The sequence below is a fragment of the Artibeus jamaicensis genome, unplaced genomic scaffold, assembly GCF_021234435.1.
Source record: "Artibeus jamaicensis isolate MK-2021 breed Jamaican fruit bat unplaced genomic scaffold, CSHL_Jam_final contig_354, whole genome shotgun sequence".
NCBI classification, from domain to species: Eukaryota; Metazoa; Chordata; class Mammalia; order Chiroptera; family Phyllostomidae; genus Artibeus; species Artibeus jamaicensis.
In genome coordinates, this window is record NW_026521803.1 from 29985905 (window position 1) to 29998028 (window position 12124).

Genomic DNA, 12124 nt, shown 5'->3' on the forward strand with positions numbered 1-12124 from the left:
GTGCGAACTGGTGCAGCCGCCCTGGAAGCCCATGTGGCAGTCCCTCCAAAGGTGAAACACAGTTACCACTCGACCCAGCAAGGTCACTCCTAGGTCTACACCCAAGAGAAATGGAAATCTATGGCCACAACAGTGTGGCGACTGCTGGGGGGAAGGGGGTTTAAAGAGACTAAATGGTAATGGAAAAACAAACAATAAAGGTTATATATTTGAAAATATCTATGTCCACACAAAGGCTTGTGCATAAATGTTTGTATCATCATTGTTCCAAATGCCCCCCAAATGGCAACACAAATGTCCATCAACCAATAAACTGATAAATAACATGTGATATACCCATATAATAAAATACTATTTAGCAATAAAATTAAGTATGACACATGCTACAAATGGATGACACTTGCCAAGTGGAAAAGGCCAGCCACCAAAGACACATATGACATAATTCCAATTTTTGAAATCTCCTAGGCAGAATTAGAGGCAAAAAGTAGATTCATGGTTGCCTAGGACAGGGGTGGGGCACTGGGGGGAATGGCGCGGGACTACTAATGGGTATAGAGTTCTTCTGGGGAGGGGTGATAAAAATATTCTAAAATTTGACTGTTCATCCACCAGACACTTCTTGGCACACACTCTGTGCCAGGAGCTGTGCCAGGGGCCGGGGCAGTGGGGGGGGGATGCAAAATGAACAAGACTCCCAGTAGCCACCCTCAGAGCATGTCTGCTTAGCAGGGCTGAGGGGCAAGTGCGTAACAGTAAGGGAACTGGTATGGACGCCTGTGCAGCAGAGTTCTATAAAGCAGGTTTTCTCAACCGGCAGCACTGCAGGCTGAATGACTCTTTGCTGGCAGGGGAGGGGGTTGTCCTGTCCACTGTCAGATGCCCAGCAACATCCCTGGCTTCTCTCCACCAGACACCTGTGACCCTGTTCCAAAGCCTCCGACACAGACCAGGGGACCACCCCGCCAAGTGTCGCACCACCAGGTCCGTGGGAGGTGACTGTGCTCTCCCCAGACAAAAATGGGGGCTGCGTCGCCATTTGCAGTTGATGGAAACATCTAGACTATGTGACCCTGTTCACTGAAATAACTCCGGAGGCACACGCAACCTAGGGACCTCACTCTGTGAGTGCACGTAATTCGCTGCTACCAGAGGCAGTTTGCCACCCAGTGACTTCACGGGAGCCCTCAAATTAGTTTGGCAAATCATCAAAATAGCCTGCATCTTCCCTTTCCAGATGTACAAGTCACGCCGGACCGCAAACAGCTGACGGGAACCCATGCTGTACATGTCTCTGCAAATAACGCTGCTAGTGGGGCCTGAGGTGAACCTACAGGTCGGGGGACAGGACTCCAGTCACCCTGGCCAGGAGCAAGGCTGTCACCCCCGACTTCACTGACCATGGGAGGTAAGGGGGTGATTTCATAGCTGGCGGGGAAGCTCCGTGTAACCACCCAACTAGGCCGTGGCCTCCCCTAACCAGTCTCTGAGTAAGCAGACGGCTCTCAAAGCAGGTGGTCCCCTAAGCAGGCTTCCAGGATCCCTCACCATCCTCATCACCTTCCTCTGAGCATCCTTCAGTCAGTCATGTCCCTTGGAAGAGGAACACATCCTCTGACCAATACAGAGCAAATGCTGTTACCACTGGGCTGGACCTGAAACCTCCACCCCCATGAACTTGGCCCGACGTCACCCGACTTCACTGCAGCCGCTTACACCCTGGCACCTCCATGTAGACTGCCATCCGGCAGAACCACAGACAACAGCATGTGCCCGCTCGGGCCCAAGGCTTTGATTCATGGAGGCTGGCTTCCCAGGGACTCGGCTTTGCTACTCTAAGCCATACATCAAACTGGCATCAGGAGCTTTGTCTTCCTTTCCTGAACAGTTCTGGAGGGGGTCCCGGTTCCTGTTCCTCAGGGGACAGAGAGAGGGATAGGCCCCACACCCGGGAAGGAAGAGAATGCTTCCCCCACCACATCTCCCCAGACCCCGGCCACCCCCCACCTTCCCAGCCAGCCAGTGTGTGGACAGTTTGTTGGCAGACATGGCAGGTGACAAACCTCTATAGTCAGATGGCCGCCTTTTCGCAAGTTGTCAGGGATGGAGGTGGCAGGGAAAGACACTTAACAAGCGCCAGGTATGTCCCCTCAGCATGATAAGTAACACCTCTGCTGGGTTTGGGGGGCTCCTGAACCCTCATTCAGCAGCCCCACTTTTTTTTAGGTGGGGCGGGGTCTTTTAACTTTGCAGGCAGCATTACCAGGAATGTCTCCTCCTTCTTAAAGGTTACTTGGGACCAACCATCAGAGCCAACACTGGGGTGAAGCCTGTCACTGCCAGGCTGACACAGTCCCTGTGAGTTAAATGACATACACATCCCAGTCTGTGCTCAAGAACTGCCCCTACCAGTTAACCTGTAGGGACACAAAGGCACTCAGCAGCTCTGGGCTCTGCTTTTGCCTTGACCTATTTCTTTCCCCAAGTTCGGCATTTGCACTGTGAGCCACAGGCAAGGTTTCTGGTAAACACCATGGAACACACGGCTGGAGGCTGACCATCAGGAAGGGCTCACTGACCCACTGCCCTGCCTGTGTCCCTGGTCCTTCTACACATGGGGAAGTCATTTAGTTCATGGGAAATGGGGCGAAGAAGCAGAGGGGAGAGAAGAGGAGACAGGAAGTGGGAAGAGCACAGCGTGGAAACAAAATCTGAACTCACCTGCTACCCAGGACTGTGTTGGGTACCTATGCAGTTACAGAAGCAAAACCCAGGGTGGGGGGCTCTCCCCGCTCTCAGGAAGCGTCTGGCTCAGGGAAGAGCCGAAGAGGGGAGGCTCCCAGAGTGCAGACGGGGCCCAGCACCACGGTGCTGCTGTTGTTACTCAGCAGCCACTGTGCAAAACACGGGGCTGGGGGCGGGGACGGGGTCCAGGCAGAGTCAGGCACAGCCCTGCTCCATGAAGTTACTGGCTGGTTGATAAGGGCAGTGCTGATGGAGCTCTGCTCCAGGCCCTGTTACAAATGTATTTAATACCTCTGAGGTAATAATACCTCATTATTTGCTTGGAAGGAAGCTAAGGTACAAAACATTAGAGAATTTGCCCAAGGCCACACAGCCAGGCAGGGGAACAGCTGGGCGAGGCCCTGGTAGTCTGGGTCTGGTGCCCGGCTCTGAACTGCTGTGCCCCACGCTGCCCCGACCTTTCTGAAGGCCGACCTGGGAAGAACCTCGATGTCAACAGCCTGTGGCCTCCAAAGACTGGTTCCAGCAGCAAGAGCCCGAGGAAGGAGCTCAGGGCGGAGGGACTCAGTGTGCACTGCAGGGACAGAGGGCCTGAGACGGTTCATTCTGCCGGCTTCACGGCCAACGCTGCCCTCAAGGTCAGGAGAGCCCCTGGTCGGACCTCATCACCCCCACCCTTCTCCTCACTCGCTCACCCCCCCTCAGCCCAAGTGTCTCCCTGTTGGCCCTCAAGCCCACCCAGCCTACCCCCACCTGTTCAGGCCTTGCCCCTGCTGCTCCTTTCGTCACCCGCTTCCTAGAAATCCACAGGGTTCGCCCCTCACCTCACTCAGGCGTCTTCTCAGGGAGACTGACTCTGGCCATCAGACATGAAACCATACCTTCCTCTGCCCCCAGAGGCCTTCCTTTCCCCCTGTACTCTGCTTCATGTTTCCTTGTAGCACAAGGTGGATAATTTGCACTTAAGTCCTCTCTGTACTTTTCCCCACAGCCCCTAACTATTTACGCTCCATAAGGATGACAGTTTTTTTAAATTGTTTTCTTTTGCCCCGGTGTGCAGAACAGTATCTAACAAATACAGGCTCTCAGTAAGTGTCTGCGGAATGAATGAAAGGCCATGACCTTCCACAATTTCTGCAATGACACACTCCTTCCATGAAAATGGAGGGAGGGGGTCCTCTTCCTAACAACCCTCGGCCTTCTTAGGAACCGTGAGCCCGGAGCTGTGGAGAGCCCAGCTTGGAGTCTTTGCTGGCCCCAGGCATCAGCTCTGCACCTTCAGGGTGGGGGAGACTCAGCCATGCCACTGTGAGGGCCCCGCTCCCCCGCAGTCATACCTCCCTGCTAGAAAGCCCCCAAACCTTCATAGTGAACAGCCCAAGGTAACCAACTAGTGTGGCTGGTGGTTCAGTCACCAGAGACACGACACAACACAATACAACAACACAATACAACACCACCGGTCTGGCTGCTCAGGGCCCGGGGCAGCCCTTCGTCCCCTCACAGGGGTCAAGGACCCTCGCTCAGAGCCGGCACCTGGCTGTGGCCGCTCTTCCTCACCCGCCCACAGCCTCGCCCCAAGCCAGGCCTCGCTGGCCCTGCCAGGCGACATGCAGAACAGCTTCTGTATAACAAGCCAGTGCGTCTGTGTCAAGGGCAGCCCTGGGAGCCACGTCTGTCGTTAGGAACACAAAACAGCTCAGCGGCACAAGTTGGTTGGTCAGCACGGGGATCACCGACGGCTTTAAATGAGAACAAAACGCCCATGGCACTGGCACCCAGGCCGAGAGGGAGGGAGGCTGAAGGTCTAGGTGTGGCCTGCTCTGGGGAGGGGCCACAATAACGGGCCCTTCAGCAGAAGGGGTGTCAGCTAACTTACGTGGCTCGGTGGACACCAGGAGGACCTGGCCTCCCACGGCCCAAGACCGCGCAGCCACGTGGCCTGACAATGAACGCCGTCACGGGTGGCGAGCCCCGTCTCCGGGACGCCGGTTCTGACACGGCGTTTGCCGACAGGCCCATCGGACCCGTTAACTAAACGTCTCCCTGCAGTCTGCTCCCCCTTGGCTTTTCCCGTGTTTCCAATCACGCCCCATGCAGAGTGGGCCCTGGACAAGCCCGAGAGGACACTGATTGTCTGGCTGCTCGGCATTGTTAAGACTGCACGCGGTGCCTTTGATAAACAGTAAACCCTGACTAGCCACCAAAGACAAAAGGAGAAAAGAAAGCCAGCCTCCCCGCTCCCTCGCAGCCACCAGAATGAAAGGTTCTGGAGACCCCAGAGAAGGAATAAATTTGCTTCCACTCCTTTCTCTTCCTGGAAAGAGGCAGACACTGCAGTTAATGAATCATCTTATGCCCATTCGTTCTCAGGTTGCCAGCTTGGGATTTGCTGATGTTCAGGATCAGGGAAGGTGCTTTTCTGGTTCTGCCTCTGCATCTATTGTTCTATTGTTCACATTCTTGCAGTGTCCTTGAATTTCTTCTTCTTGCCAGTTCCAAACTCTCACCGTATTTAAGACCTAGCTCAACACACTCCTAGGAAACAGTAACGGCTTTTTTTAAAGGAGAGGAGGAAGGTGTCCATTTCTCTGTTTTGCTCTGCTGAGGAAGACTTTTCTATAATAAACCTTAGACCTCCTTGGATGGAGACTTGGGTATTTTAGAAGTGCTCTGAACCCTGGAAGGCTAGCTTAGTTGGTTAGAGCATTGTCCCAATATGCCAAGGTTGCGGGTTCGAGTTCCAGCCAGGGCACATGCAAGAAGCAACCAGTAAGTGCATAAAATATGTAGAACAACAAATCAATATTTCTCTCTCTCTCTCTCAAATAAGTTTAAAAAAATTAATTGTGGTCTGAGACCCTGGTCACAGAGCCCAAGGAGCAACAGGGAAGGAGGCTGGGGACTTGATGAGTCGGGTGCTTTCTGTGGGTGGAGACAGAGGACCCTGTTTCGTGGATCTGCTGGGTCAACAGGCCGCATGTCTGGCCTGACTGGCGCCCCCTGTAGGGAACTCCTTGTTCTATTCCTCCCAGGGCCACCAGTCGCAAGTCTCTCCAGTTCCAACCTTGGCTTCTTCTCTCTGCCTTGGATTCCACTTTCTTATTTTTATTCACAACATCAGGAACATGATGGATATTGTTCCATGATGGATCAGGAACAATAACATCTTATTGTTATTCCAACATCAGGAACTCTGAACTCCTCCCTCCTCAGAGTCTCAACTTACTGAAGCCCTCCAGCCACAACCGTATGCATGACAAGAGCGCGAGGTGTCACGAGGGCCATTGTAGGGATGCAGGAGAGAGAGGCATTGACCGGACTCCATGGAAGGCTCTCCAGTGGCCCACAGAACATCCCTGGTTTGAACGGCTAACTCGGGAACGGAGAAGGACTGTGTGTTTCCTAACTTTCGCGATGGAAGCGTGTGGCCGAAGCCAGGGAGACCGGTCTTATGGGTAGAGAGTAACCCTACAGAGCACACCAACTGGAGTGGGCGAGTCAGGCCGAAACTACCAGCACTTAGGATAAGTCCCCAAAGCACGAGGACTTATTGTGAACAGTGGTTTCCAGAGGTTGCCTGTAACCCCTGCAGGTGACGTCAAGAAGAAAAGTCACCATCTGTGTACTCTCTCTCTTGTCAACAAAGATTCAGGCCACCAAGCTGACACAGTAGAAAAGTCTAGGCTATAGGACACCCAAAGCCACAAGTGTCCCCCTGAGGGGATGCTGAGTGTTCAGCCCACGGCAGGAACTCAGTGAACACCTGTGAGGACACTTTACATCTAAACACAGAGGGACGGTCAGCATGGGGACACTAGTGACAGGGACGCCCCGGAGAGGATGCCCTGTTGGCTCGCCCGCCACGGAGCCACCCCTCCCCCGCCCCACCGTACCTTCCTCAGCTCATCGTTCTCCCTGGTGTGGGTGTCCTCCAGGATCTTGCGCTCCGAGTGGGCCTTCTGCAGCTCGGTCCGCAGGCTCTCGACCTCCTCCTGCAGCCTTGGGCTGCTGTCCCCACCTCGGCTCTGCTGGTAGTGGGCCAGCTCCTTCTTCAGCTTCTCCACCTCCATGGCGTGGGTGGAGGTGACTGTGGAAAGCTGCTCCGACAGGGTCCTGAACTCTTTGTTCTGCAGGGAGCAAACAGGGAGAGGGGAGAAGAGGTGGAGAGCAATGTTATCTGGCCAGGAAAAAACACAAAGGCAACTTAAAAAAAAAAAAGGGACACTCGGGCTGGAATTAAACCCCACACTCACTGTATGCCGTGTGCTTTCCGGCATCTCCCTAATGCAACTCTGCTGTGGGTCAGGAGAAAAGCTGGAAAACAAAACCACCCATCCTGGTGCTTGAGGAGTGACTGCGAGCTGAGGCGGAGCTGGCAGCTGGCTGACCGTAGACAGCTTTCTGTGCCTGGCAGGACGGACCTCACGCCTGGCAACAACGTAGCTGGTTTCCTAGGCCCGCAGCCTCTGCTTTCCCAAATTCCTTGTTCTGCCACTCTGAGCCCTCCTACCCTTGGCCTCACCGGCACAAAGAACTGCAACCTAATCTCTGGCTCTGAAACAAAGGACCCCTTCAGCATCCCTCGTCCAAGGAGGCCCCCACAGGGCTCCAGGATCTCTCTCACCACCTGTTGGCATGCCCTGGAGGGCTCTGACTCCAGAGACAAGGCCCAGGCAGAGTCCGTCCATGCCGTCACCCACAGATGGGGTGCCTGCTCGTGTGCCTGCTTAGATGATAGGTGTGTGAGAAGCATTCCCCCCATGGGCCTGGCGCAGGTGTGTGGGGGGGCCTGGAAAGTGGAAGGCAGATGAGCTCACGTGGATGAAGCACTGAGGACCCAGGGCCAGTGTCGAGTACCAGTGGACACGTGGGCAAAGCTGGTCCTGCAGTCTCTGAGAGCATCAGCGCTAGTGGCCAGCGGGGAAAGTGCAGAGGGAAGCAGGACTCTCCAAATAAGCAATCATGCAACAACAGGCACTGATGACTGTTCGTCGCCAGTCTCTGTAGAAGCTCCAGGAAGAACAGAGCTCCTGGCTGAAACACCCATAAGCTGGGGCATCAGGAATCAATCGTTAATTTACACGAGAAATTAAGCTCTAGGGAAAGCAGTGAGGACAGCTGCTAGGCCCATGAAATGCCACACATGCTCTGGGACCTCAAGGCTGAGACCCTGCTGACCGGAGGGCAACACTGCATCAGGGCTCCTGGTTAGGTGATCAGTGTGTGGGCTGGATTTCAGCCCCACTTGTCCACACGGCCAGTCGCCCTGTACAGAGCACAACTTGAAGAGCTGTATGCAAGAGCCTTTGAGCGGTTCCCAACCAGTGGTCTGCAGAGAGGGGTGGGGCGAATCATTGCAAGACAGTCTGCAGCACGAAGAATGACATACCCCCCACACAGTGCTAGTACTTACTGGGCGCTTGCTGTGCGGCAGGCACTGTGGCGCATGATCCCCCAGATTAACGCATTCGCTCCTCTGAAAAACCCTATTTAGTATGGATGATTCATGGCCCCATTTCACAGCTGAGAAAACCGAGGCACAGAAGGCCAAAAGGTGACTTGTAACATACTATTTTTCAAATGTACATAAATGCTTTTGTGATCATAAACGTGAAAAAATTTAACACACTTACTGTGTGCATACTAAGTGTACTCAGTCAAACTGATTTAAAAGGCTATTGCCCTGGCTGGTGTGGCTCAGTGGACTGAGTGCCAGTCTATGAACCAAAGGGTCACCAATTCAATTCCCAGTCAGGGTTGTGAGCCAGGTGCCCAGTGAGGGGTGCACAAGAGGCAGCCACACATTGATGTTTTTCTCCCTCTCTCCCTTCCTCTCTAAAAGTAAATAAATAAAATCTGTAATAAATAAATAAACAAACAAACAAACAAATGGCTACTGACTGCCCTGGCCAGTGTGGCTCAGTTGGTAGAAGCGTTGCCCCATACACTGGAAGGTTGAGGGTTTGATTCCCAACCCAGGGCACGCACCTAGGCTATGGGTTTGGCCCCTGGTCAGGGTGTGTATGAGAGGCAATTGATTGATGTTTATCTCTCACATCGATGTTTCCCTCCCTCTTTTGCCCTCCCTTCTCCTCTCTCTGAAATCAATAAGCATGTCCTTGGGTAAAGTTTTTTTTTTAAAGGCTACTGACTGAATTCATATGTTTGTGTCAATATTTTTAAGATAAAACATACTTAAATATAGTCTTATATTCATAAAGGCCTAAGAAACTTGACTTTCACTATGAAAAGGTCACAGGTGCCACTGAACTAGTCGCTCTACACGTTGTGCCTAAGCGAAGCGGCACTGGTAAAGCAGAGTTCACAGGTCACAACATTTTGGCTGAAAAATGTCACAGCATGGCCTCAATCGAGGACACTGTAAAAACTGGCCCCAGGAACTGTCACTGTTACTTCCCTGAAGGGTACTGTGAAGCATGTGGCTTATTACATCCCGTTACAAAACCACACCAGAAAGCGTCAGCACCAAGGACAGCTCCGATTCTGCACTTTCTCTTCCAGCAACTAACTCTCAAGGGGCCCTGTTTCCTCCTTTCCGTAGTGTCCTTGGAAGGACGTACTGATTCTGTGTCTTTCTGGTTGGGTGCACAAAGCCTGCATATGAACTTTGGGTGCTAGCCTCACCCTGGTTTTATTTTCCAGTTTCCTCCCTTGCTGACTTCTTGACAACGTAAAAGCACCAACCCCCCATCTACCCTGGGGAGCTGGGAACTACTCCTCTTGCCCCACCATGATGTCAGTGCATTGCTGAGCTAGAAGTTACCTTAGAGATCTTAAGCCAACAACCCTCCCCCACCCCCCGGCCTCTGGAAGATTCAGGGTTCAATGGGAGGTTTGGCCCTGATCCCAAGCTGTCAGCTCTGTTGCAAATGTAACTGAGACAAGAACTCAGGCCTCCATCTGGCTGGGAGCTCGTCCACCCTGTACTGCCCAACAAATGCTTGGAGGTGCCTTTGTCTGTGGCATCGCTGGCACATGTGCCTGCTCTCCGTCTGCTGGCGAGCTCTGTGTGTCGGGGGCAGCCTGAGGCATTCCGGGCATCACTGAAAGAACAGAAACCCACTCATTTGCCAGTGGCGGCCCCGCTGCTGAGAGGCTGCCCTGATGCAAGAACCTCTGGCGAGCTGGTGCCACAGACTGTATGGGCACACCCCCCGGCAGAGTGCCCAGCATGGCCCAGGACCCCAGGGCTCACCCCACTGTAAGGGGCCAGCCAGTCTGAGGCCTAAGGCTGTCTGCACTGGTCAGAGGTGGCAGAATATGCTCTGGAACTAGAGTGTCAGGCGTGCTGCTTACTGGCTGTGTAACCTTGGCCAGACTAGTTAACCTCTGTGCCTCAGTTTAAAATGTGAATAATGTTGGTATTATTTCATAGGGTTACAGTGAGGGTTAAATAAGTTCCTATGTGAATTTGAGAATAGTGAATGGCACAGAGTCAGGCAACATGGGGAGGGGTGCAAGAAAGCAAGATCAGATGCACCCCTCCCTGCCTTCTCTGACCACTCCCTGCTCACAGGGCCCCTGCCCCAGGCGGTAACACGTGCCACCATTCACAGATGCTTGCCAAGCAGGAAGGCAAAAGCTCTTTTTAAAAATAGCCTTTTAAATCTGCTTCTCTTTGATGTTCAAGCACGTGAATTGTAAAATACCAGACCTATTTTTAACCTCTCAAGTCAGCTTCGGAAATCAGCAAAGCCAATGCCGGCCCTGAAGGGCTGAGGTGGCCGGGCATTGCCCAGGGCACTGGGCAGGGTGCAGCCGTGCCCACAAAGCCTTCTTGTCCCTCTATTCTTTGCTCAGAAGGTAACTGGCAAAATTGGACTCCCCAGATATCTTTTCTGGTCAGATGTCAACAGCCATGATAGCGATAATAAAAAACTTAGACACCTTTGTGCTGGCATTTTTCAAACATCCAGTCCCAGAGACCAGATCTCTTCCTTTCCACTCCTGTCCCTTTGATCGGGTGGCCCTTCTCCCCTGACCCTGCATATCGCTGCAGGCAGGCGCCTAGTGTCTTTACCCCACACTCAGCTGTCTGCCTTGCTTCCCCACTAAAAAGCCGTGCCAACCCGGACACTATGCAAAACTCACGTAGAGAAGGAAACCTCTGGGGTGATGGTCTCTTGTCAGGATTTTTTTTTTTTTGCAAGAGCAGAGGAGTAGGAACACAGCCATCTCTGCACTGCTTTGGGGCTCTTGTTCTGGGCAGATGGCCCTGATATGAAATGGCTCACTTATTTTCTTGCTCTACTGGGGTCATAAGAAACCTAAAAAATACTTAGCATAGAATAGGTAAAATAAAACCAAATGACCTCCCAGGCAATGCCTGGTGGCCCCAAAGCTAACTTGCCGTCTTTCTCCACACGCCCACGGCATGCACACTCGTTGGTGCACACTCTCCCTCTCTCTGCAAACCCTCCGGGAGCTGCAGGGGCCTGCTCCGGTGGTCGGTGGTCATCCTAACACCGTGCATGAGCCAAGTAACATGGAGTGAACTCCTTCCAGGCTCTGGGAGCCCAGCCAAGCAACTGCACAGGAAAGGACTGAAACTGACAAATGCTTGGAACTGAAACATTAGTATCGCCCTACTCATGGCAGTGGGGTCAGGCAGACCTGGGCTGGAATGCTGGTTCTAGATCTTTCCAACTCTCTGACCTTGGCAAGGTACCCGATGTCCCTGATTTACAATGTCCTCCTCTGTAAAATGACCTTGCAAAGCTGTGCAAAGATCAAATGAGAGGGAACATGAAACACCTATCACAGGGCCTGGTGATAGGAGAAAAGTCGGGGTGGTGGGGGCCCCATTGAGGTACAGCTGCTTCCTCACAACATAGCACCCAGTGCATGTCAGAGTCGTCCGTGCTCACCGAGCCCACCAGAGCACCAGAGTTGTTCTGAAGAGAAGGAAGACTGGCCCCTGGGCCACCACACAGTGGGTGCCTCGCCTTTCCAACCTGGCGGGGGTGCCAGGTGTCCCGGGTCTGTCTCGGATCCCTCCCAGCACCCCGCACCGCACCCCACCCTTGCAGGGACTTGATCAATGACTTGTCATTCATGTGATTCACTGACACGGGAAGGTGGCCAGAGAAGAAAGACAAACGAAAGTGCTTAAATGCAGTATCAGCAGTAACCATCTCCTGAGTTTCCTGAAGCACAGCTGGCCCTTCATCGAAGTCTGCTCGCTTATGCCTCTGACAGCCCGATTTTACAGACCAGGAAACTGAGGCTCGGGGTAGTTAGATCAGGCACACAACTTCTGAGCGACAGTGCTGAGATTGAATCGGACTCTAATTCCAAAGCCCGTGCTCTCCCCACCACCCCACACAATACCACACACCACAACAACAGAGGCACA

General features: G+C 53.1%; 1 protein-coding gene across 3 annotated transcripts in view; it reads right to left on the bottom strand.

Moving 5' to 3' along the window:
* Positions 1-12124, bottom strand: part of MYO5B (myosin VB) — a 255212-nt gene that overhangs the window by 38995 nt on the left and 204093 nt on the right. For all 3 annotated transcript variants that reach the window (XM_053664232.1, XM_037165072.2, XM_053664231.1), the window contains one exon: positions 6642-6875. In XM_053664232.1, coding sequence (XP_053520207.1) covers positions 6642-6875 — 234 coding nt within the window. The remainder of the gene's footprint in view (positions 1-6641; positions 6876-12124) is intronic.